General features: G+C 36.9%; 1 protein-coding gene across 7 annotated transcripts in view; it reads left to right on the top strand.

Annotated features, from left to right (window-relative positions):
• Positions 1-26463, top strand: part of NAA35 (N(alpha)-acetyltransferase 35, NatC auxiliary subunit) — an 89458-nt gene that overhangs the window by 57558 nt on the left and 5437 nt on the right. For all 7 annotated transcript variants that reach the window (XM_021927598.2, XM_021927600.2, XM_021927601.2 and 4 more), the window contains exons 12-21: positions 210-388; positions 9881-9940; positions 14533-14639; positions 17013-17079; positions 19658-19756; positions 20350-20528; positions 22906-23042; positions 23837-23904; positions 24592-24732; positions 25036-25158. In XM_021927598.2, coding sequence (XP_021783290.1) covers positions 210-388; positions 9881-9940; positions 14533-14639; positions 17013-17079; positions 19658-19756; positions 20350-20528; positions 22906-23042; positions 23837-23904; positions 24592-24732; positions 25036-25158 — 1160 coding nt within the window. The remainder of the gene's footprint in view (positions 1-209; positions 389-9880; positions 9941-14532; positions 14640-17012; positions 17080-19657; positions 19757-20349; positions 20529-22905; positions 23043-23836; positions 23905-24591; positions 24733-25035; positions 25159-26463) is intronic.

Raw genomic sequence — 26463 nt, 5'->3', positions numbered from 1 at the left:
ACAGTTTTAGGTTATTAAATCTACTTATTTAGTTTCTTAAAAAAGTATATATATAGATGTATTCTAAACTATAAAATCTGTTTAGAGGATTTTGTGGTTAAAATTTGTTTGAAAAAGCTTTTTAAACTGGCATTTTTATATTTAATAGCATTTGCAGTTTTAAATTCAGAGAAACATTGAAAAATTTTACTTTCGTTTTTTCTTTTTAGATCATCCAATTATGATGGGTTTTGAACCCCTTGTGAACCAGAGGCTACTTCCACCTACCTTCCCTCGATATGCAAAAATAATTAAAAGAGAAGAAATGGTCAGCTATTTTGCAAGATTAATAGATAGAATAAAAACTGTCTGTGAGGTTGTGAATTTAACAAATTTACATTGTATCCTGGTAAGTACAAATCTCTGTTCCTGAATATAACTTCCATTTAAAAAAATGGATACATAATAATTGTACATATTTATGGGATAGCTTTGGTTTAACAACAGAATAGTTGATCACTTTATAGACACTGACCAAGGGTAAATACTACTCTTTGTCTATTTTCTGTGATAGCTAGAGGATTAAGTGGTTCATAAATATTATACATACATACATTCTATTTAACCCTCAAAGGTTTTACACTATTTTAGAGATTAAGAAGCTGACATTGAAAGGTTAGATAATTCATCCAAGATTTGTTTTGAGACAGGATCTCACTCTGTTGTCTAGGCTGGAGCGCAGTGGTGTAATCTTGGCTCAAAGCGATCTTGAACTCTTTTTTTTTTTTTTTTTTTTTGTGGAGATGGAGGACTTGATCTGTCACCTAGGTGACAGTGCAGTGGCACGATCTTAGCTCACTGCAGCCTTGACCTTCTTGGCTCAAGCGATCCTTCTGCTTCTCAGCCTCCCAAGAAGCTGAGACCACAGGCATGTACCACCACACCCAACAATATTTTAGTTTAATCATTATTTTTGTAGAGATGGGGTCTCACTATGTTACCCAGGCTGGTCTTGAACTCCTGGTTTCAAGCAGTCCTCCCACTTCTGCCTCCCAAAATGCTGGGTATGCAGGTGAGAGCTACCGTGCTCTGCCAACCTTGAACTCTTGAGGTCAGGTGATCCTCCCACTTCAGCCTCCCAAGTAGCTGGGAGAGACACATACCACTAGAGCTGGCTAAATTTTTTTTTTTTTTTTTTGAGATGAGGTTTCCCTCTGTTGCCCAGGCTGGAGTGCAGTGGTGTGATCTCGGCTCCCTGCAACCTCTGCCTCCCAGACTCAAGCTGTCATTCCACATCAGCCTCCCAAGTAGCTGGGGCTGCAAGCGTGTGCCACCATGCATGGCTAATTTTTTGTATTTTTGGTAGAGATAGGGTTTCACCATTTGCCCAGGCTCGTCTCTGACTCCTGAGCTCAAGTGATCCACCTGCTTCAGCCTCCCAAAGTGCTAGGATTACAGGTGTGAGTCACTGCACCCAGTCAACTTTTAAATTTTTATTTATTGTGGAGACAAGGTCTCACCATGCTGCCCAGGCTGGTCTCAAACTCCTGGACTCAAGCAGTCCTTCCATCTTGGGCTCCCAAAGTGCCAGGATTATAGGCATGGGCCAGTGCACTTGGCCTCACCTTAGTTTTAAGAGTGGGGATTGAACTCTGGATTCTGTCTTCAAAACATATAATGTGTAATATGTATGCTGGTATACATAAACATATGTATTTAAGTGTGTTTGTTTATATATAAATATATATATGTATATATGTGTATAATTTTTTTATATATATAATTTTTTTTTTTTGAGACGGAGTCTTGCTCTGTTACCCAGGGTGGAGTGCAGTGGCACGATCTCGGCTCACTGGAAGCTCCAACTCCCAGGTTCACGCCATACTCCTGCCTCAGCATCCTGAGTAGCTGGGACTACTGGCGCCCGCCACCACACCCAGCTGATTTTTTGTATTTTTAGTAGAGACGGGGTTTCCTTGTGTTAGGCAGGATGGTCTCGATCTGCTGACCTCGTGATCCGCCCGCCTCAGACTCACAAAGTGCTGGGATTACAGGCATGAGCCACCGTGCCGGGTCTTAAGTGTGTATATATATACTTTTACATATAAAAATAGGATCATGATGTTTGGTAACCTGCTTTTTAAAATTGCTTGTCTCTGTATCATGGACATCTTCCTTTCCATGTCAACAAATACATGACAAATTCTACATTATTTTAATGGCTGTGTGGTATTCCATTTTAAGCATATATTACAGGTTTTTTCATTTCATTCATTTAAATTACATTTAGGTAATTTTCAGTGTTACAAACAATACTAACATGAATATATGTATAGGTAAATCTTTTTATTATATGCTTCCTTTCCCCTTAAGATAAATTCCTAAAAAACGAAGCTGCTAGGTACATTTTTAACTATCATATTTTGGATTAATATTTTTTATGGGTTAAAATGTAGAAAAACAGGGCTCATTTTAAGAACATTCAGAGATGGAGCTTTTTTTTTTGTTTTTTGTTTTTTTCTCCTGTACCTGCTGACAGCAGAAAAGCTTTTTAATTAGTACGGTTATAGTAGCACATGTAAGGTTTGTAGGAAAGGTAGAAAATGTGCAAGACAGTACTGTTGTTCTGAGGACGTAAGTACACTGACGTCTGTGGCATAGCTAGGCATTTGAGTGTTACCTTACACGCCGAGGTATGGCATTGCCAGCCCCATATCATTTCCTCTGTGAAATCTTCCCCTTTGGTTGCTGGTTGCCACTGTACCTGTGTTCCTTGAGATCACACAGTATATAGTTTATACTCCCAGCATTTAGCAGCAGTCTCTGGGAAATAGTTGATAGTAAAGATTTGTGCTTTTGTTTATGTTCTTTATTTTTCCTTCTATTAATTTTTTTGTCATTAAAACCCAGCTTAAGTCTTCATTCTTTTAATAAACTTTCACTCATTATGCCTTTAATACCTTACGTTGCATTTGCTTTCTTATACTGTGTTATAAGAATCAGAATTTTAAAAGTTCCTAGGAAAAAGATCACAGACAGTTTTACATCTAAACAAACTAAGGTTCAGAGGTTCTAAAGTAACCAAATTAGATGACTATAATAGCATATCTGGAATGAGAATATATATTTTCTTACTCTTTTCTGCCACATTGACTTTTTTTTATCGTAATTGTTACATGGATATACATTTGTGTTCACTAGATTAATTGCAAGGTCTTTAGGTAAAATCAACCTATAAACCCATATCAACCATAAGGTAATATGTTTTTAATGTATATGGTTGTTTTACCAGTTGTGTCGGTAGGCAAACGGACTTTAAAATATTTTTTTTAGTAAGCAGCAGGGCTGACTTGGGTTGTGACAGGCTCCTGATATTGAAGGCTAAGTTGTCTGCCATTATTGTCGGTCAATTTCGCTGAGCCCTCTGAGGAAACCATGGCCCATTGCAGGTACCTTAGGGGGACCCACATGGGTTCTAACCAAGGGTAGGTAGCTGAGGCATTGTCAGTGATCCTTTAGACTTTTCTCAGCAAGCTGCAGGATTTCTTAATAAAGGGCTTGATCACATAGATGCCTGAATAGGCATTTATTCTGGTTTCGGTTTCTGAAGAGCTGCTATCCCAAGCCCAAATAGTTATCATTAACAAATCCAAGTATTAAAATACATACATTACTATTTAACTATAAAATTTGGAAGATGCAGAGAACTGTGAAGATGATAAATAACTGCTGTCCCACCCTTTATAGATGTTAGCATTTCAGTGTATTTTGTCATCTGGTTTTACATCTACATATAAACCTGTATCTCTTCATTTTTAGATAAATTTCTTTAAAAACAATTTTATGTTTGGGGGTACATATGAAGATTTGTTGCATAAATAAACATGCATCTCAGGGGTTTGTTGTACATATTATTACATCACCCATGTATTAAGCTCAGTACCCAATACTTATCTTTTCTGCTCTTCTCCCTCCTCCTACCCTCCCCACTCAAGTAGATCCCAGTGTCTGTTGTTTCCTTCTTTGTGTTCATAAGTTCTTACCATTTAGCTCTCACTTGTAAGTGAGAACGTGCAGGATTTGGTTTCTCTTCCTGCGTTAGTTTGCTAAGGATGATAGCCTTCAGCTGTATCCATGTTCCCACAAAAGACACGATCTCGTTCTTTTTTATGGCTGCATAATATTCCATGGTGTATATGTAACACAATTTCTTTCTTTCTTTTCTCTTTTTTTTTTTTTTTTTGAGACAGAGTTTCGCTCTTGTTGCTGAGGCTGGAGTGCAATGGCATGATCTCGGCTCACTGCAACCTCTGCCTCCTGGGTTCAAGCGATTCTCCTGCCTCAGCCTCCCACGTAGCTGGGATTTAGCTGGGATTACAGGTGTGCCCCACCATGCCTGGCTAATTTTTGTGTTTTTAGTAGAGACACGGTTTCATCATGTTGGCCAGGTTGGTCTCGAACTCCTGACCTCAGGTGATTGGCCTGCTTCGGACTCCCAAAGTGCTGGAATTATAGGTGAGAGCCACTGCTCCTGGCCGTACCACAATTTTTTTATCCAGTCTGTCATTGATGGGCATTTAGGTTGATTCCATGTCTTTGCTATTGTGAACAGTGCTGCAGTAAACATTCGTGTGCATGTGTCTTTGTGGTAGAATGCTTTGTATTCCTGTGGGTACATACCTAGTAATGGGACCGCTGGGTCAAATGGCAGTTCTGCTTTTAGCTCTTTGAGGAATTGCCATACTGCTTTCCACAATGGCTGGACTAATTTATACTCCTACCAACAGTGTATAAGAGTTCCCTTTTCTTTCCAACCTCACCAGCATCTGTTACTTTTTGACTTTTCAATTGCCATTCTGACTGCTGTGAGGTGGTATCTCGTGGTTTTGATTTGCATTTCTGTAATGATGAGTGATATTGAACTTTTTTTCATATGCATGTTGGCTGCACGTATGTCTTCTTTTGAGAAGTATCTATTCATGTCCTTTGTCCACTTTTTAATGGGGTTGTTTTTCTCTTGTAAATTTAAGTCCCATATAGATGCTGGATATTAGACCTTTGTCAGATGCATAGTTTGCAGATATTTTCTCCCATTCTGTAGGTTGTCTGTTTACAGTTTCTTTTGCTCTGCAGAAGCTCTTAAGTTTAATTGGAACCCGTTTGTCAATTTTTGCTTTTGTTGTGATTGCTTTTGGTGTCTTTCTCATGAAATCTTTGCCTGTTCCTCGGACCAGGGTGATATTGCCTAAGTTTCCTTCCAGGATTTTTATAGTTTTGGGTTTTACATTTAAGTATTTAATGTAAAAAATAATAATTAAAAAAAATACTTGAGTTGATTTTGTATATGATGTAAGGGGTCCAGCTTCAGTCTTCTGCATTATGGCTCAGTTATTCTAGCACCATTTATTGAGTAGGGAGTTTTTTCCCTATTGCTTGTTTTTGTCAACTTTGTCAAAGATCAGATGGTTGTAGATTAGTGGCCTTATTTCTGGGCTCTCTATTCTGTTCCATTGGTCTATGTGTCTGTTTTTGTACCAGCCAGTACCATGCTGTTTTGGTCATTGTAACCTTATAGCATAGTTTGAAGTCAGGTAATGTGATTCTTCCAGCTTTGTTCCTTTCACTTATGAATGCCTTGACTATTCAGCCTCGTTTTTGGTTCCATATAAATTTTAAAATAATTTTTTCTAGTTCTATGAAGAATGTCATTGGTAGTTTGATAGGAATAACATTGAATCTGTAAATTGCTTTGGGCAGTATAGCCATTTTAATTATATTGATTCTTCCTGTCCATGAGTGTGGGATGTTTTTCCATTTGTTTGTGTCTCCTCTGATTTCTTTGAGCAGTGTTTTGTAATTCTCATTGTAGAGATTTTTTTACCTCCCTGGTTTGCTGTATTCCTAGGTGTTTTTTTTGTGTGTGTGGCAGTTGTGAATGGGATTGTCTTTCTAATTTGGCTCTCAGTTTTGTTGTTGGTGGTGTATCAGAATGCTAGGGAATTTTGTACATTAATTTTATATCCTGCAACTTTGCTGGTTATTCATCAGCTGAAGGAGCTTTGAGGCCAAGACTGGGGTATTTAGATAAAGAATAATGTTATCTGCAGATAGAGATAGTTTTACTTCCTCTCTTCCTATTTGGATGCCCTTTATTTCTTACTCTTGCCTGATTGCTCTGGCTAGGACTTCTAATAATATGTTGAATAGAAGTGGTGAGAGAAGGCATTCTTGTCTTGTGCCGATTTTCAAGGAGAATGCTTCCAGCTTTTGCCCATTCTGTATAATGTTGGTTGTGGGTTTGGCATAGATGGCTCTTATTGTTTTGAGGTGTGGTCCTTCAATACCTAGTTTATTGAGAGTGTAACATGAAGGGGTATAAAATTTTATCAAAAGGCTTTTCTGCATCTATTGAGATAATCATGTGATTTTTGTCTTTAGTTCTGTTTATGTGATGAATCACGTTTATTGATTTTTTTGTGTGTTGAACCATCCTTGCCTCCCAGGGATGAAGCCTACTTGATCGTGGTCAATTAGTTTTTTGATGTGCTGCTGGATTCAATTTGCAAGTACTTCGTTGAGGATTTTTGCATCAATGTTCATCAAAGATACTGGCCTGAAGTCTTCTTTTTTTGTTGGGTGTCTGCCAGGTTTTGGTGTCAAGATGATGCTAGCCTCATAGAAGGAGTTGGGGAGAAGTCCCTCCTCAGTTTTTTGCAATAGTTTCTGTAGGAATGGTACCAGCTCTTCTTTGTACATCTGGTAGAAATCACCTGTGAATCTGTCAGGTCCTGGCCTTTTTTTTTTTTTTTTTTTTTTTGGTTGGTAGGTTATTTATTACTCATTCCATTTTGAAGCTTATTACTGGTCTGTTCAGGGAATCAATTTCTTCCTGGCTCAGTCTTGGGAGGGTGTTTATATCCAGGAATTTATCCATCTCTTCTAGGTTTTCTAGTTTGTGTGTGTGGAGATGTTCATAGTAGTTTCTGATGATTGTTTTTATTTCTTTAAGGTCAGTGGTAGTATTCCCTTCATCATTTCTAATTATGTTTATTTGGATCTTCTCCCATTTCTTCTTAATTAGTCTAGCTAGTAGCCTATTTTATTAATCTTTTTCAAAAAACTAATTGCAGGATTTGTTGATCTTTTGAATGGGTTTTCATGTCTTGATTTCCCTCATTTCAGCTCTGATTTTTGTTAGTCCTTGTCTTCTACTAGCTTGGGGATTTTTTGTTCTTGGTTTCTCTGATTCTTTGAGTTGTGAAGTTAGGTTGTTTGAGATCTTTCTAACTTATTGATGTGGACAATACATGCTATGAATTTCCTTCTTAACACTGCCTTAGCTGTGTCCTAGAGATTCTGGTATGTTGTATCTTTGTTCTCATTGTTTTCAAAGAACTTCTTGATTTCTGCCTTGATTTCATTATTTACCCAAAAGGCATTCAGGAGCGTGTTGTTTAATTGACACGTAATTGCATGGTTTTGAGTGATTTTCATTGTGTTGACTTCTATTTTTATTACGCTGTGGTCCAAGAGTATGTTTGGTATGACTTCAGTTCTTTTACATTTGTTGAGTATTGTTTTATGTCCAATTATGTGGTCAATTTTAGAGTATGTGCCATGTGGTGATGTGAAGGATGTATATTCTGTTGTTTTGAGTGGCGACTTCTGTAAAGGTCTATCAAATCCATTTGCTCCAGTGCTGAGTTTAGGTCCTGAATATCTTTGTTAATTTTTTGTCTAGATGATCCATCTAATACTGTCATTGGAGTGTTGAAGTCTCCCACTGTTATTGTGTGGGAGTTGTGTCTCTTTGTAGGTCTTTAAGAACTTGCTTTAGGAATCTGAGTGCATATATATTTAGGATAGTTAGGTTTTCTTGTTGAATTGAACCCTTTACCCTTATGTTATACCCTTCCTTGTCTTTTTTGATCTTTGTTGGTGTGAAATCTGTTTTGTCTGAAATTAGGATCGCAACCCCTGCTTTTTTCTGTTTTCCATTTGCTTGGAAGATTTTCCTCCATCCCTTTATTTTGAGCCTATGAGTGTCATTATGTGTGAGATGAGTCTCTTGAAGACAGCACATCAGTAGATCTTGCTTTTTTATCCAGCTGTCACTCTGTTTTTCAAGTAGGCCATTTAGCCCATTTACATTTGGGTTAGTATGATATGTGTGGATTTGATCCTGTCATTATGGTGTTAGCTGGTTATTGTGTTGGCTTGTTTTTGTGGTTGCATTATAGTGACTCTAGTCTGTGTGTTTAAGTGTGTTTTTGTATTAGCTGGTAGTAGTCTTGCATTTCTATATTTAGTGCTCCTTTCAAGATCCTCTTGTGAGGTAGGACTGGTGGTAATGAAGTCCCTCAACCTTTGCTCATCTGTAAAGGATCTTATTTCTCCTTCACTTAGGAAGGTTAGTTTGGTGGAATATGAAATTCTTGGTTGAAGATTTTTAAAAGAATGTTGAATATAGGCCCCCAATCTCTTCTTGTAGGGTTTCATCTGAGAGGTCCCCGTTTAGCCTGATGGGGATCCCTTTTTAGGTTACCTGCCCTTTCTTTGTAGCTGCCTTTAACATTTGTTTCATTTCGACTTTGGAAAACCTGAGGATTGTATGCTTTGGGGATGATCTGCTTGTGTAGAATCTTGCAGGACTTTTCTGTATTTCCTGAATTTGAATGTTGGCTTCTCTAGCAAGGTTGGGGAAGTTTTCACGGATAATACTCAGAAATATATTTTCCAAGATGTTCGCTTTCTCCCCCTCCCTTTCAGAGATGCAGTGATTCAGAGTTGGCCTCTTTCCGTAATCCCATACTTCTCAGAGGTTTTTTTCATTCCTTTTTATTCTTTTTTCTTTGTTTTTGTCTGACTGTCTTATTTCAGAGAACCAGTCTTCAAGTTCTGAGATTCTTTCCTCACCTCGGTTTATTTTGCTGTTAATACTTGTGATTGCATAGTGAAATTCTTGTATTTTTCAGCTCTGTCAGACTTTTTAGTTTCTGTTTTATGCCAGCTATTTTATCCTTCCGCTCCTGTATCGCTTCATTATGATTCTTATTTTTCTTGGATTGGGTTTTGCCATCCTCCTGAATCTCTATGATCTTTGGTCCTGTCCGTATTCTGAATTCTATTTCTGTCATTCCAGCCATTTCAGTCTGGTTAAGAACTCATGTTGGAGAACTGGTGCAATCATTTGGAGGACATATGACACTCTGGCCATTTGAGTTACCATAGTTCTTGCATTGGTTCTTTCTCATCTGTGTGTGTGGATGTTCCTGTAACTGCATTGTAGATTGAGTATAGTCAATGGACTTCTTTTCTGGATGTTTTCACTGGGCCGAGGCTTTCTGTAGGGTCTTTATTTGAAGCTGACTTCTTGTCTCCGGTTTCAGAGTGGGGGATGTTAGTGAGGTACTTTTGGTGTTGAAGCTTTGGCATGTGATCCAGCAGGTGACACTTAGGCTTATTTGATCACTTGGTAGACTCTTGCTCAGAAACCCGTATCTTTTGGTCTTTCCCTGTAGTCAGCAACAGTCAGTAATGTGCATCCAGTTGACTTGGTTACTTGGAATTTATTTCTGTGAAATAGGAACTAAAGTTCTGCCATGACTTAGTAAATTATTGTTGGTATTATTTTTATGGTATACAAATTTAATAGTGGTATCCACATAATTCCATGATTGGTCAGTTTTTTTAAGAAAAGTTTTTAGAGTCTAGAATTATCCATTGTCCCTTTTATACAATTAAACAATTTCTATAGAAATAACCTTTATTTGTCATATTTTAACTCTGGTACTATGTCATTTCCAGAAGGTCTAGTAAAAATTATACTCTATATGATGAAGTATTTTTAGCTTTTATTTAATCTATTAATGTCACTGCTTTTTCTTTATGTATCTATTAGGATTTTTTCTGTGAATTTAGTGAACAGTCACCATGTGTTCTTTCAAGATCTCTGTTACAGGTAAGTTCCACTTAGTCTCAAAATACTTCTTTAAACATTATATGTGTATTGACATTGTTTTATTGGTTGATTGAACAAAAAGTAGATGCTTTTAAAGAATTTTCCAGTTAGTGTTGTGTATTTTTTAATTGAAGTATTAACTTTAAGCATTAGACATTCATCAAGGTCATATCCTAGGTCATAAAACAAACCTCAGTAATTCAAAAACAATCAAAATCACACAAAGTATCTTTCTTATTTTAGAATTAAACTAGTAACCAACAAGAGAAAGGTATCCAGGAAAATCTCCAAATATTTTGAAATTAAACAACTTGTAAGTAACACATGGGTCAAAGACAGAAGTCTTGAGGGGAGTTCAAAAATATTTTGAACTGAATGAAAATCAAAATATAACATACCAAAATCTGTGAGCTACAACTAAAGCAGTACTTAGAGGGAAATTTGTAGCATTGAATTTTTTTGTTTTGTTTTTGTTTTGAGATAGTCTCATTCTGTTGCCCAGGCTGGAGTGCAGTGGCATGCTCTTGTCTCACTGCAATCTCCGCCTCCGGGTTCAAGTGATTGAACCGGGTTCAGGTGCTAGATTGTGCCTCAGCCTCCCGAGTAGCTGGGATTACAGGCGCACACACCATGCCTAGCTAATTTTTGTATTTTTAGTAGAGATGGGGTTTCACCACATTGGCCAGGCTGGTCTCAAATGCCCAACCTCAGGTGATCCACCCGTCTCGGCCTCCCAAAGTGCTGGGATTACAGGTGTGAGCCACCGTGCCTGGCCACGTTAAATGTTTATATGAAAGGAAAGTATGCCTGGCATGGTGGCTCACACCTGTAATCCCAGCACTTTGGGAGGCTGAGGTGGGTGGATGACTTGAGTCCAGGAGATCAAGACCAGCCTAGGCAACATGGCAAAACCCAGTCTACAAGAAATGAGCTGGGTGTGGTGGTGCATGCCTGTGGTCCCAGCTACTCAGGAGTCTCCTACCTCAGCCTCCTGAGTAGCTGGGATTACAAGCATGCGCCACCACGCCCAGCTAATTTTGTATTTTTAGTAGAGACAGGGTTTTTCCATGTTGGTCAGGCTGCTCGAACTCCCAACCTCAGGTGATCCGCCCGCCTCAGCCTCCCAAAGTGCTAGAATTACAGGTGTGAGCCACTATGCCCAGTCAATAATTTTAATTTTATTATAACTCAGTTCATTAATAGAATACAAAGATAAGTGTATAAGGATGTTAAAAATATTCTTTGTAAGGTTAAAAAAAAAAGTAAAGAAGTTTTTATGTCCATTCACAAAAAAATTCAAGGAAGCAACTGCTGTTTTCCCAGTTGAGAGTCATAACATTCCCTATCTGCGGTCCTCGCAGGCTGCAGGGAGGAGGTCATCCAAGGCTGCCTCTGTAGCTAATAACCTATCAGAAGACCTTAGGTTATAAAACCATCCACTCAAGTGTTAGGAGGAGACAGTTTTTATCTATTCACTGAAAGTAAGTAAGAAATGTTAGATGAAAAAAAGCATTAATTAAAGACACTGAAGGAATTACAGTCCAGCAATTTATTATTCTTATTTTTTGAGACAAAGTCTCACCCTGGGCGACAGAGTCTGAGGTTGGAGGATCGCTTGAACTGGGAAGACCAGGCTGCAGTGATCTGTGATCCCACCACTGCGTTCCACCTTGGGCAACAGAATCAGAACCTATCTCAAAAAAAAAAAAAAAAAAGTCTACAGTTAGTAATTTAAGCTACCACTGTATGAGACCAGAAAAAGAAGAACAAATTAAAGTAAACAGAAGGAAGGAAATAATGAAGAGCAGAAATTAGTAAAATATGGAACAGAAAAACAGTGGAGAAAATCAGTGCAACCCAAAGCTCATTCTTTGAAAATATTCATGAAGTCAATGAACCTCTAATGAGACATAAGAAGAGAAAAATAGAAATGACTAATATCAAGAATGAAAGAAAGGGTATCATTACAGACTCTGTAAACATTAAAAGGATAGTAATGGGATATACAACTCTATCCATAAATGCAGAAGCAGATAAAATGGACCTATTCCTTTAAATGTAGATACAAACTACCAAAACTCACTCAAGAAGAAACAGATAATTTGAATAATTTCTTATCTGTTAAATAAATTGAACTTATAGTTAAAAACCTAACAATGCAAACTCCAGGCCAGCTCCTTGCAGTGTTTTCCAGAAAATAAAAGAGGCAAGAACACTCATATGAGCCAGAATTTACTCTATCAAAACCAAACCAAAATTACAAACATGGAAAACTATAGACCATAGTTTCCTCATGAACACAGATGTAAAAATCTTATTCCACGAACACAGATGTAAAAATCTTCAATAAATTATTAATGAATCAAATTGAACAATATATAAAAAGAGGTAGTACACCATGACCAAGTGAGATTTATCCTAAGAATCAAGCCTGGTTCACCATTTGAAAATTGGTCAGCATAATACACCGTATTATCTAAAATCTTAGTATATTCACAGAAATCATTTGACAAAATTCAACATCCATTCGTGATTTGAAACTCTTAGCAAAGCTAGATACAGAAGAGAACTTCCTAAACCTGATAAAGGACATATACAAAAATACCCTACAGCTAACATCATACTTAATGATGAAAGACTAAATGACTTCTCCTCCAAGAATGGGAAGAAGATAAAGATGCCCACTTCGCTCTTATTCAACATTGGAAATCTTAGCCAGTGCAATAAAGCAAGAAAAAGAAATAAATGACATACAGATTGGAAAGGAAGAAAAAATACTGTCCACTTGGAGATGACATGATTTTCCGTGTAGAATGCCCATGGAATTTACAAGGAAGTTCCTAGAACTGATTAGTGAATTTAATGAGATGATAGGATATGAAGTCATTACACAAAAAGCAGTTGTAATTCCGTATACTTGAAATGAACAATGGGAGATCAAAATTTAAAAACTGAACTATTTACACTGACATAAAAAAATGAAATACTTAGGTGCAAATCTCATATGGTTAATATTCAACAGTATTCAGTATATTAAATATTCAAATCCAGCATGGAAAATATTAGGGAAATGCAAATTAAACCACAGAAATACTATCCACCTTTTAGAATATCTTTAAAAAAAAAAAAAATCTGGCCAGGCGCAGTGGCTTCATGCCTGTAATCCCAGCACTTTGGGAGGTGGAGGTGGGTGGATCACAAGATCAGAAGTTCAACATCAGCCTGGCCAAGATAGTAAAACCCCATCTGTACTAAAAATACAAAAATTAGTCCAGCATGGTGTCAGGTGCCTGTAATCCCAGCTACTTGGGAGGCTGAGGCAGAGAATTGCTTGAACCTAGGAGGCAGAGGTTGCAGTGAGCCAAGATCACACCACTGCACTCCAGCCTGGGCAACAGAGTGAGACCCCATCTCAAAAAAAAAAATGTGATAATACCAAGTGCTGACGAGGATGTATTTGGTGATAGGAATGTAATGTGGTTCGGCTACTTTGGAAAATAGCTTGGCACATTCTTATAAATTAAACATGTAGCTCACACTCCTAGTTGATTGCCTAAGAGAAGTGAAATTTGATATTCTTCTGGAAACCTCTGCAAATGTGCAGAGCTGTTTGTTCATGATCATCAAAAACAGACAACCCCATGTTCTTGAGCTGGTCAGTGTGGTACATACTGTGGATAAACATACTGTGGTACCTGCACAGAGGAATACTACTCAGAAATAAAATGAAGTATAATACACTTACCAATGCCAACGAATCTCAACTGCTGGGTGAAAGAAGCCGGACTCAGAAGGCTATATGATTTCATTTTAATGACATTCTGGAAATGGCAGAACGATAGAGTTGGAGAGCAGATCAGTGGTTGCCAGGGGTTTGGGGCGGTAGGAGCGTTTGACCACAAAGGGATCCCATGAGGGAATGTTTTTAGGGTGATACAGGTTGTTCTGTATCTTGATTGTGAGACTGATTTGAAAAACTATGCTTTTGTTAGACTTGTAACTGTACAACAAACATGTAAGTTTTACTATATGTGAATTTAAAATAAAATTTAAAAACAGTATTAGGAAATCAAGGTATGGTATATTAAATATTAAATTACAGTGGATTGTTAAGGGAAGGAAATTAAAACATTATTAAATGCAAATTGTTTTAAATTTTTTCATGTTCAAATATTTGTATATGTTATTTAAATATTTAAATATTTGTATATGTTACAAAACATTCCTTAGAGGTAAACATAGGATTATCAAATAACATTTATAGCCATTTACTGTTTCATAGTTTATGAAGCATTTTTTAATACATTAGCTATTTGACATAATCTGATTAGTCAGTTTATTTTGACTATTTTAATATTACTACTCTTGGGAGATTTTTATTTCTGTACATTTTTTATTCTACATCAGAATTCACCTTCAATAAGGATTAATAAGTAACACTCTTTGTGGAGACAGCAATTGATAAAAAATTTTCACGAACTTTTTATATTTTAATCACTTGTGTAGTCTGTGGTATTTATCAGTATACTCATTTCATAGTAATGACAACTCTGTGCGTGACACCATAACTAATATGTAACATTTGTTTTAAGACCACTTTCCTGGTGGATAACAAAAAGGTCTTTGGAACTCATCTCATGCAAGACATGGTGAAAGATGCACTTCGGTCTTTTGTCAGTCCTCCGGTGCTTTCCCCCAAGTAAGTATTGTAAGACATTTTAGAGTTGTATGTGCTCCTTTAAAAAGCCAACTTCTCTATACTCCTTTATAGCCAAAGTATCAAAATTGTTTGGGATCAAATCTCCATGTAAAAGTAACTTAATTGTGTTAAAATTAACTGATCTCTGCCACATTGTTTAGATTAAAACTAAGGTTTTTATGAGGTTGACAAAATTTCTGATAACTCCTCTAAGTTTTTTGTCTCCAGTGTAAGTGCTTCAACTTTGCTTCAGTAGAGGGACTGCCCCGAAAACATGCTGCCATCAGAGGCTGAAAAGGATTGCATGCAGAAAGAAGCATCATTTGATTTGGCATTCTGAGAAATACCAGGCCTTTCCAGTGGGGAAGGAAAGAAAGGAGTCATTATTTCTTAACAAAGCACTTACACACTTTGTTAAAAAATATATACGCTTAACAAAGTGTATCTTTTCCACTGAAAGATACACGATGGCTTTCTATCACCAATTACTTCATGGTAGATCTAACTAATTCTATATAATGACCTCCAAATATTTCATAATAAATGTTGAGTATCTCTTATCCAAAATGCTTTGGACCAGAAGTATTTTAGATTTCTGATGTTTTTGGATTTTGAAATATTTGCATGTACATAATATCGCTCAGGCTGGAGTGCGGTGGCATCATCTCAGCTTACTACAACCTCCGCCTCCCAGGTTCAAGCGATTCTCCCGCATCAGCCTCCCGAGTAGCTGAGATCACGGGTGCATGTCACCATGCCCAGCTAATTTTTGTATTTTTAGTAGAGATGGGCTTTCACTGTGTTGGCCAGGCTGGTCTCAAACTCCTGACCTCAAGTGATCTGCCCACCTTGGCCTCCCAAAGTGCTGGGGTTATAGGCTTGAGCCACTGCACTGGCCTGATATGTTTCTTTTACATGGTGGTGTAATTTTTGTTAGCTCAAATCTTTTGAAAGCAGAATTCAGCCTATTCACATTTGGTATATGCTATTGGGTCTGAGTTTTATGTTAATAAATCAACAGTATATTAATCCATTAAATAAGATGTCTTAAACAGAAATACACATAAAACAAGGTTATGCATTGATCAGTGCATGGAAATGTGACCACAGGCTCATAGGAATCTAACCCTTTATTTCCCCTGTTAGCGATGATTTAATAGTCTAATTTAGTATCTTCAGAAACTTTATGGAACGTAACTACCACAGATAATGCTAAGTAACTATATATATGGAAAAGTTTATTGTGTGGTGTTCTAGTTGTTCCACTGTTTTAAAAATTTCAGTGTTGTAGATGAGAATTCTCTTTTCCTTTGTAAGTGATTTGAAACTTCTTCTGGAGTATTGATGAATTTCTCTTTATTTTAGGAGTTCAGAAGTTTTACCAGAATATTCATGTGTGATTTTCAGCTAGTCCTATCTGGAATTCAGTCATTAAAGACTCAAGTTTTCAGTCAGATCATTTGTCCCTGTTATTGCTTATTTATTGCTTCACTTTCATCTGTTTTGTTTTTTCCTTTTTTAGAGCTCCTAGCATACTAAGTCTTCTAGAGCTCCCTTACCTATGCCTCATGACATTCGTCTCCTAGTTATTTTTGCTGTGTTGTGAGAAAGTTCTTCCTCTTGATCTTCAAGGCTACTAATGAACATATTTTTCTACTGAATTTTTAAATTTGAAAATCATCATCTTTAGATTGAGAGAGCCTTTTTAAAGTGCTTTATTTTAATCTCAGGTAATTTTCTTGCTTTAGGGTTAAAGATGTAGTGAACCTTCAGCACTTCCCATTTCACCAAATGCCTGTTCCAGGTGTTCACCTTTTTCTTTCTCCTGGGTGCTGATTGCACTGTCTTTTCCATTGTGTGACCTTGGCTCTGTTTATCAGATAAGGAACACCGTAAAGGAAACCACTTTGTGAGAAGAGATGAGGTGCCATAGATGTTTAGGTGATTTATAACCAATGGTGAGGAGTGGGGATACAGAAAAAATTAGGATCTTGTATAGTGTTTTCTTTGTAATGACTGTTATGAGCACAGTCCATGAGGAGATCAGTTGTAGGAAAATATGACACTGAAGTGGGGTCATGAAAAAGTAGGGCTTTGGACTTTTCCTTTTCTCCTTGCTAATTTGATCTTACTGGATCCAACTCTGATTGTTCAAATATAGATCTATAGGAATTGGAAATATCACAAATGTATTGTGTGAACTACATAATAATTGTAAAATGTTTCATAATCTAATACTAGCATTCTTTAACTTAGGAATCGGTTCCATTTTCTCTTTAGTTCACCTTCTCCGTCATTTGTAGCATCTGCAGTAATTGCTGCTGCTTTCGTTTGGGCCGAATAGATTTTAATGATGTGACTATTATCTTGCAGGTGCTACCTATATAATAATCACCAGGCTAAGGACTGTATTGACTCCTTTGTTACTCACTGTGTTCGGGTAAGAGCTACAATTTGGATTGTCGTAATGGGTACTTTAAAAATCATGGGCTGTGGCCGGGCGCGGTGGCTCATGCCTGTAATCCCAGCGCTTTGGGAGGCTGAGGCAAGTGGATCCCCTGAGGTCAGGAGTTTGAGACCAGTAGTGAAACCCTGACTCTACTAAAAATACAAAAATCAGCCAGACGTGGTGGCACACGCCTGTAGTCCCAGCTACTCAAGAGCCTGAGGCAGGAGAATCACTTGAACCCAGGAGGTTTCAGTGAGCTGAGATCATGCCACTGCACTGCAGCGTGGGCGACAGAGTGAGACTTTGTCTCAAAAAATAAGAATAATAAATTGCTGGACTGTAATTCAGTGTCTTTAATGCTTTTTTTTCATCTAACATTTCTTTCTTACTTTCAGTGAATAGATAAAAACTGTCTCCTCCTAACACTTGAGTGGATGGTTTTAAAGGTCTTCTGATAGGTTATTAGCTACAGAGGCAGCCTTGGATGACCTCTCCCTGCAGCCTGCGAGGACCGCAGATAGGGAATGTTATGACTCTCAACTGGGAAAACAGCAGTTGCTTCCTTGAATTTTTTGTGAATGGACGTAAAAACTTCTTTACTTTTTTTTTTAACCTTACAAAGAATATTTTTAACATCCTTATACACTTATCTTTGTATTCTATTAATGAACTGAGTTATAATAAAATTAAAATTATTGACTGGGCATAGTGGCTCACGCCTGTAATTCTAGCACTTTGGGAGGCTGAGGCGGGCGGATCACCTGAGGTTGGGAGTTCGAGCAGCCTGACCAACATGGAAAAACCCTGTCTCTACTAAAAATACAAAATTAGCTGGGCATGGTGGCGCATGCTTGTAATCCCAGCTACTCAGGAGGCTGAGGTAGGAGAATTGCTTGAACCCGGAAGGCGGAGGTTGTGGTGAGTAGAGATCACACCATTGCACTCTAGCCTGGGCAACAAAAGCAAAACTCTCTGTCAAAAAAATATATTAATTTAAATGAGATCACAAACTTTTTCATCTCAAGTAATTAGGAAAAAATGCAAATCTTGTAGTGAGTTGAATTATTCATTTTTATTTAATTTTAAAAAATATTTATTTATTTTTAAGACAGGGTCTCCCTCTGTTGCCCAGGCTGGAGTGCAGTGATGTGATCTTGGCTCTCTGCAACCTCTACCCCCAGGGCTCAAGTGATCCTCTCACCTCAGCATTCAGAATAGCTGAGACTACAGACTCACGGCACCCCACCTGGCTAATTTTTTTGTGTTTTTTGTGGAGACAGGTTCACCCTGTTGGCCAGGCTGGTCTCAAACTCCTGAGCTCAAGTGATCCACCCGCCTTGGCCTCCCAAAGTGCTGGGATTACAGGCATGAGCCACTGCACCCGGCTTCATTTTTATTTAATTAGATGTAAGTATTTCTCTTAGAGAACTCCAACAGGCGACTTTTTTGGGTCTACTTCCAGTTACTAAAAGTTTATCTATCTATGTATATGTAGAGAGAGAGAGAAAAAAAAGCAGCATGGTATGGGGAAAAGAGAAAAAAACAATAGAAGACCCGATTTCATTTCTTTTTTATCATTAATATTTTATCAGGCACATCACTGTTTTATAAACTTTCCTTACTTTTTTTTTTTTTTTTTTTTGAAACGAAGTCTCACTCTGTCGCCCAGGCTGGAATGCAGTGGCACAGTCTTGGCTCACTGCAACCCCTGCCTCCCGGGTTCAAGCAGTTCTCTGCCTCAGCCTCCCGTGTAGCTGGGATTACAAGTGCCTGCCACCACGCCCAGCTAATTTTTGTATTTTTATTAGAGATGGGGTTTCACCATCTTGGCCAGTCTGTTCTTAAACTCCTGACCTCATGATCCACCCGCCTCGGCCTCTCAAAGCACTGGGATTACAGGGGTGAGCTACCATGCCTGACCCAACTTTCCACTCTTTAAAGAGTAAAATGCTTACATCTTCTCTGACCTCTTACAGGGTAGTTATTGATCAAATGAGATAATATCTGTCAAAGAATGCAAATATAAAACAGTATTAAACTTCAAGAATCTTCTAATTCACACTTAAAGCGTCTTACCAATCCATGTCTCTTGCCTGGTTAGTGGAATGTTGCATAGTATTTTAGATGAGAACACTGTATGGAGAAAGGAATAAAGAACAATAGTCAAGGTTTATGGCTATTAGCTCTTCTTAAGCTATATAAGTATTAGGCATTCTGGTATATTTATAGCAGCACAGGAATGTCAGCCTTGAACATTGGCTTTTGACTCAAAATAAGCAGGAAAGAAATTGTCCTTGTGAAATTGGAAGAAGATATCTAAAGATCGAAAGAAGATATTTTTACCATATGAAGGGAAGTTTCACATGAAGCTATGTTTTTTCCGGTTATTGATAAATTCTGGTGTTGAGTTCCTTAAACACCTATGTAAAATTAAAAGTATACATAGACATAGTTCTTATATACACAGCATTTTTTTTCCCTTAAACCGGATTGTGAACTTGGAATGTTAAGTTTCTTTGGTACCAGGAAATTTCATATTTACGATTGACAAATTATATGTGTATTGCAGCCATTCTGTAGTCTGATTCAGATCCATGGACATAACAGGGCTCGACAGAGAGATAAGCTTGGTCATATTCTTGAGGAATTTGCTACCTTGCAGGATGAGGTAAGAGCCAGGTTCCCCTCTCTTCTAAAATTAAATGACTCACACACTTTGTCCAGATTTTTAAAAACAATTCTTCCGAACAATATTTTGACTGTTTAATTTTTCAACATGATCCACTTTTCACTTAAAATATAATGATTTCTTACACCAGCGTTTACAAAATGAAGCAGAACAATAATCCAAACCGATAGACATCTTAAATATTTCTTTGATAATAGGAATAAATTATGAAATATGTATAAAATGATAGTTTTATAACAAGGTTACGTGTAAAAATATTAATATATTAATTTTAAAGTTAATATATGTGCAGCAGCAATATTGATAAGTAAAGACCTGAAGTGTATTATTTGTATTTTTGTCCTTTAAAATTGATGTCTTTTTAGTTTAAGGCATGTTTAGGTAAATGTTAACCATTGTGAAATGAGAACTTCGAATGTAAACCTAACTAAAAATGCATTTAAAAATGTTTCTTTGGGTGGTCAGATTTAAATTTTCTGCTTATATTCTTTTTAGCTGTATGTTTTTTTAAAGTTCTCTCATTACCTTAAGAAAACAAAACGAACACAGTTTATGACATTTTATTTTAATAGGCAGAAAAGGTTGATGCAGCGCTTCACACCATGCTGTTGAAACAGGAACCCCAAAGGCAACATTTGGCCTGTTTAGGTACCTGGGTCCTTTACCATAACCTTCGCATTATGATACAGTATCTTCTAAGTGGCTTTGAATTGGAACTCTACAGTATGCACGAGTACTATTACATATATTGGTAAGAGCACAGTTTGAATTAAAATTGGTGGTAGGTGGAATGGATAAGATCTGAGAGAATTTAGAGTTAATTTCAGGGTACTTTTTCATTTAGTATATTTTACCTTTAGTTGTGGGACATTTGAAAAAATTCGAAAATTAGAGCTGGATCATCTTGAATATCTTTAAGTGCTATAATATTGCATGAGTGTATTTTTCCAAATATTTATGTAAAAATTAACAAAAAATGGCTCCAAAGTAAATGGATTGATTGAAGATCATTTATTTGTTCCTATGGAGAAAAATTAACACGTTTTGCCCTGAATTTGGTGGCACTAGCTGTGGATGTACTTGACAGAGTTAAACATCAAATTGGAATCAGGACTGTCTGCTTAGAAGAAATCATGACCAAGCTGATTACTGGGAGCATAACTGTTTCAAACCGTGGTGCTGAGGATGCACTTCAGGAGCTTTGGAGTTGATAAAAGATGATCTTCAGCAGAGTAGTTCTTCCCTTTCACTTGAGGACAAAATAAAGAAACCTAGTAAGAGGATGCTTGAACGTATTTTAGGCATGTAAAAGCTGTCATAGAAAGAAAATAAAATTGAGCATTAATGAATTCAGTTATTTTGAATCTTTTTCTCAATCTGGCACATAATTTTAAACTAATGACCTGTGTTACTCATCACAAACACTCAGGTTTAGTATATTAGACTTTAATAGAGTTCACCTTTTAAACTTATTTAAACTTACTGAACTTAGTAATTAAGATATTCTATATTCTCTGAAGTCACTGCTGTGGGAGGGAAAGTAATTCTCTTCCATGCTGTTGACGTAGATTTTGTTGTGAGCAGTGAAGGCTCTTGACAGATAACTCTTGCCTATGAAAAGTGAATTTGAGCATCAACTATAGCAATATGAGAATAATTTTCCTTGCTATATGTTCTTCAACATTTACATAGATAATACCAAATAATCCTTAATAACAGGTATTTATATAGCTACTTTGGATACTACATTTTGTTATTCATAGTAGACAGTACTGGTTTTATTAATTTTTATATGCTTCTTTGCACAGAGAATTGGGATCTTAATTCAGCAAATAAATGATACTCAGATAAATACTCCATTACACATTTGTCTATATTCATAAGTAGATTTGTTTCTTTTCTTATTAAAAGAACTTTAGTTCTGCCCATAAATACCCTTGTGGTCTTTTCATAATTGTTTTTGAACTGCTTTTTAATTTCAAAATGACAGATTGGGCTCCTGCATTTCCCTGAGATAACCTTTAGTTGTTTTTCATGCATACGATCCCTGAAGCATGTGGACTCTTTTTAAATCATCAGCAAAAACAGTGATCCTTAAACTTTAACATACATCATAATCACTTGGAAAGTGCATCAATACACAAATTTCTGGGCTAATTCCTGACCTGTTAGGTCTAGGGTGAGACCGAATAATTTGCATTTCTAACTGGTTCTCAGGTTAACTGCTGCTGGCCCAGAGATGACAATTTGAGAACCATTGGTATAGAATATCAGCACTCTCTTAGACATAAATGTATATTAATTTTGATAAAGCACTTAATAGATCATTGAGGTACCTGATATTTGAGAGGAAAAGGCTGCATCTTAGTTGTCCCCTTCACTCATGTGTCCTTAGGTTAGATAAACAGAAGGTAGACGGCACCGTCAGTTCCCTATAGAAATCTTTCACTTGAATTAAGGTATATGAGTTGTTATGGACTCTCACATTTTGTAGGGTGGCAGGGAAACAAAATTCAGTTATATACTGTAAAAGGGTACTATAGTAAATGTTTTTCTTAAATTCAGGGCCAGGAATTGTTTACTCTCCATATGTAATTATAGGTCTTACTGTTATTGATTATGTTATGAAGTGTGTGTGTATATATATGTCTCCTAGATTTGAAGACTTTTCTGGCTTAGCAGTGTTAAAGTTCTGAAAAATTAGTGTCTGGTAGAATGTTCTGTTTTATATTTTGTTTCTTAAACTCAAGTAAATTGTAAATGTGAATGTTCTTAATTTTTAAGAATGATTTTGTATGATGCCAATAATTTTTTATCTTTTTCTGATTTTATTTGTGATTAAAATATTTATAGACTGAACTGAACTGTGTTCTGATATAATGAAAACTTAATGGGTATTCATTTGATTTGCATATGTACATGTATAATTATCAGGAAATCTGGAAAGTTGTAAAATGTTGAAAGGGAAAATTAATCCTTGTGTTCATTTCTTGTAAGATCTGTAATCGAATGATCTGTTTTTAAAGACCTAAAGCATTATTTGAAGTATCTATTGTTGTTAATATATGTGTTGATAAAGCTGTCTCATTTAGACATCTACCATTAACTAACATTTTGTATCCTTTAAGGTATCTCTCTGAATTCCTTTACGCGTGGTTGATGTCAACATTGAGTCGTGCAGATGGCTCTCAAATGGCAGAGGAAAGGATAATGGAAGAGCAGCAGAAAGGCCGTAGTAGTAAAAAAACAAAGAAAAAAAAGAAAGGTGCTGTGGATTATTTTTAAACTTAAAAACAGAATGTACTTTAATTTCTACAAATAAATAGATGGAGCTACTTGTGAGTTAGTCATTATATTTTAGCTCTTGTTCCTCTTCTTTTCAGAAACTATAAGGTAGAGACTGAGTCCCAGTATTAATGACATAAGCTTTTTGGTTCCTTTCCTTGCTTTCATTTCTTTGCTGTTCTATCAGAATCGTTGATCAAGAAGTAGCCACGTGGCGTGTGCAAGCAAGATACAGGTTAGGGGACAAGACAGCAGGAGGCCATTGACCTTTTGACAGAGCCTGATAGCTCAGGAGGGCAGTAGTTCTGGAGCTGTGCTGTGGTAGTGGGCACCAAAAGGTGCCTTGGGCATCACCCAAGAACCATGAGGACAGAGAACTGTTTCAAAGGGACTGCCCTATTGATCACTTAGGGAAGGCTATGGATATTGCTACAATTATTGTAAAATACTGTTTCATATTTCCTCAGGACTTAAAGCAATTTGGATGGGTCATTAAATCACTGTATTCATGGGTTTCCTTTAAAAGGTTAAATCTCTGGTGAATTCAGAAAAGTTATAATTACTTTATACTGGAATTTTATAGTATTAGCTATTTGTTATATTTTATTATTTGTAGATTTTGACCATAAATAAAATTTAACCTGTAGGAACAAACTGAAGTTTTAATTTAGTATACAAGCTGGAAGATTTTTTAAAATTAGATTTTCTTTTCCAATAATGCAAGAGGAAGGAGGAAGAGATTATGGAACATTATGTTTTTCTTTCTAATTACAGTTCGCCCTTTGAGCCGAGAGATCACAATGAGCCAAGCATATCAGAACATGTGTGCTGGGATGTTTAAAGTAAGTTGTTGAAAGTAAAGTTCTTTTTACCTTTTAGCTATATGTCTATTATATAGTTTATTTAAACTCTTTTCTGTGGTTCTTTCCAGATTATAATTTCACCTTTGTTTTACTTTATCTGGTTGAGGATTACCTTTATTATCATTAATTTGTTCAACAACCATTTGAACCCTTGCTATGTGTGAGATACTTTGTACTGAGTACATTGCAGGGGATACCAATTCTATATGGTCCTTGTTTCAAGTCTGTAGCAACAGACCAGTTGATGTGTCTGTGACAGGTAGTAAGAAAAGGCAGAGAGTACTTCTGATGGATGATCAGGCAAGGCTTCCTGGAAGAGATGGAGGTCAGGTTTTTTAGGAGTGTATTTGGAAGAGGGTGAGCTCGACAACCAATGACTTAAGCAAAAGCAGGCCTTTTCAAGAGGCAGTGGGTACTAACTCTTAAGTTGTACTTGGCAGTCCAAGAAATCATTTGAGGCAACTTACATGAAAATGCATAAAGCAAAACATGGACTTTGTTTGAAAATAGGACCTGTGCTTATGACAATTATATGTCCTCATTTTTTCAGAAGCGTTTACCTGAAGGTTTTAAATAGCTGTTTCTTGTCTTCTATTCCGTATTGATGAGAGTGTTCGCTTTTTTCATATTGATTTCATCTTTTTTCTTGTTCCCTTTTTCATTTAGACCATGGTTGCATTTGACATGGATGGCAAAGTACGTAAACCGAAGTTTGAGCTTGATAGTGAACAAGTTCGGTATGAGCACAGGTTTGCTCCGTTCAACAGTGTGATGACCCCGCCGCCCGTGCACTACTTACAGTTCAAGGTGAACCTGCTCAAGGAAATCGTTCGGAAATCTTCAGTCTTAGACCTTCTTAGAGAGATACTGTTTGTACCTAGCCATCTTGTTAAATTTACAGTTATTTAAATTGTAAGAATAATGTGAAGTAGCATATGAGGGTTGAGAATTACATATTACCTAGGAAAAAATAGGGAGATGTGCCAAATGTTTGCCCCAGTGTCTGTATATGAGTGGATAGAAAATGTAGAATTCTTTAATAATTAGAAATGGGAGTTTAGAATTGTTCATATTAAACATGTTTTGAATTATATTTACCCTTCTTTTTAGGAAATGTCTGACCTCAATAAATATAGCCCTCCTCCTCAGTCTCCCGAATTGTATGTGGCAGCTAGTAAGCACTTTCAGCAGGCAAAAATGATATTGGAAAATATTCCTAACCCGGACCATGAGGTAAGACTGGATTCACAGTAATTTTAAGGGAAAAGCGTGGCAGGGAATACATCTCTTACTGCTGGATGAAAGTTAATTATGAAAGTGAACTTTAATAGTGTTAGTGAATATAACTTGTCATGTTTCTGTGAAAGATTTCGGATAGTTTTGTCAAACTAACCTTGTCAGACTTCAAGTTATTTTAAGAATGAGGTGATGTAAATACCTGCTTTGTGTAAATTTAGAAGTCAATGCAAAGACAAATTATGACTCACAATCATGAAGTAAGAAGGATAAGCATAAGATCCAGACTGATCTGATTCATAGCTCAAAATGTTAGCATTGAAACATTTCTGGTTTAATCAGTTTGTTAAGGGGGCCGGGCGTGGTGGCTCACACCTGTAATCTCAGCAGTTTGGGAGGCCCAGGTGGGTGGATCACCTGAGGTCAGGAGTTTGAGACCAGCCTGGCCAACGTGGTGAAACCTCGTTTCTACTAACAGTTCAAAAAATTAGCTGGGCGTGGTGGTGCATGCCTGTCTGTAATCCCAGCTACTTGGGAGGCTGAGGGAAGAGAATCATTTGAACCCCAAGGTGGAGGTTGCAGTGAGCCAAGATTGCACCATTGCACTCTAGCCTGGGCGACAAGCAAAACTCCATCTCAAAAAAAAAAAAAAAAAAAATTATTAAAACGTAACTAAGTTTTACATAAATATGAAAAATGACCTGGCCAGTTGTCACAGAAACCACCTTATTCCACTTGACCATTTAAAATAAAGGCTATTGCTTTTGAAGACTCTGAGATATCAAAATAAACTTGGGGAAAAAAATTGTTTCAGGCTTTCGGTATTTTAATAATTTACCATATCCCTAATTTTATTGAAATACATTTATTTTCTAAAAGTTACCTGTAATGCGCACATACTGTTTTGGGAAGTATATCTTGGGACCACTTCCATAGAGGGGTAGCTGAGCAGTATTTGTCAAAAATCATTAATGCTTAGATCCAGCAATTCTGCTTTTTGGGATTTATATAGATACATGAACACATACAGGAAGTGAGAGTGATGAACATAAGAGTATTCATTGCAGCAGGATTTCTAATAGCAAAAAGCAGGAAGAAACAGTAGTATCCATCAACAGGGGACTGATACATGATGATACATTCATACAGTGGTATACTACGCAGCCTTAAGGAGGATGAGGAAGCAGCCTTAAGGAGGATGACAACTGTGATGGAATGCTCCGTATGATTTAAGAAATCTAAAAAGAAAGGCGCACTTTAATATGCATAGTATGGTGCAGTTTCAATCAAATGGGGCAAGGG

This window comes from Papio anubis, chromosome 13 (assembly GCF_008728515.1).
Source record: "Papio anubis isolate 15944 chromosome 13, Panubis1.0, whole genome shotgun sequence".
NCBI classification, from domain to species: Eukaryota; Metazoa; Chordata; class Mammalia; order Primates; family Cercopithecidae; genus Papio; species Papio anubis.
Note: the sequence above shows the minus strand (reverse complement) of the source record. Positions and strands in the feature narration are given on the sequence as shown.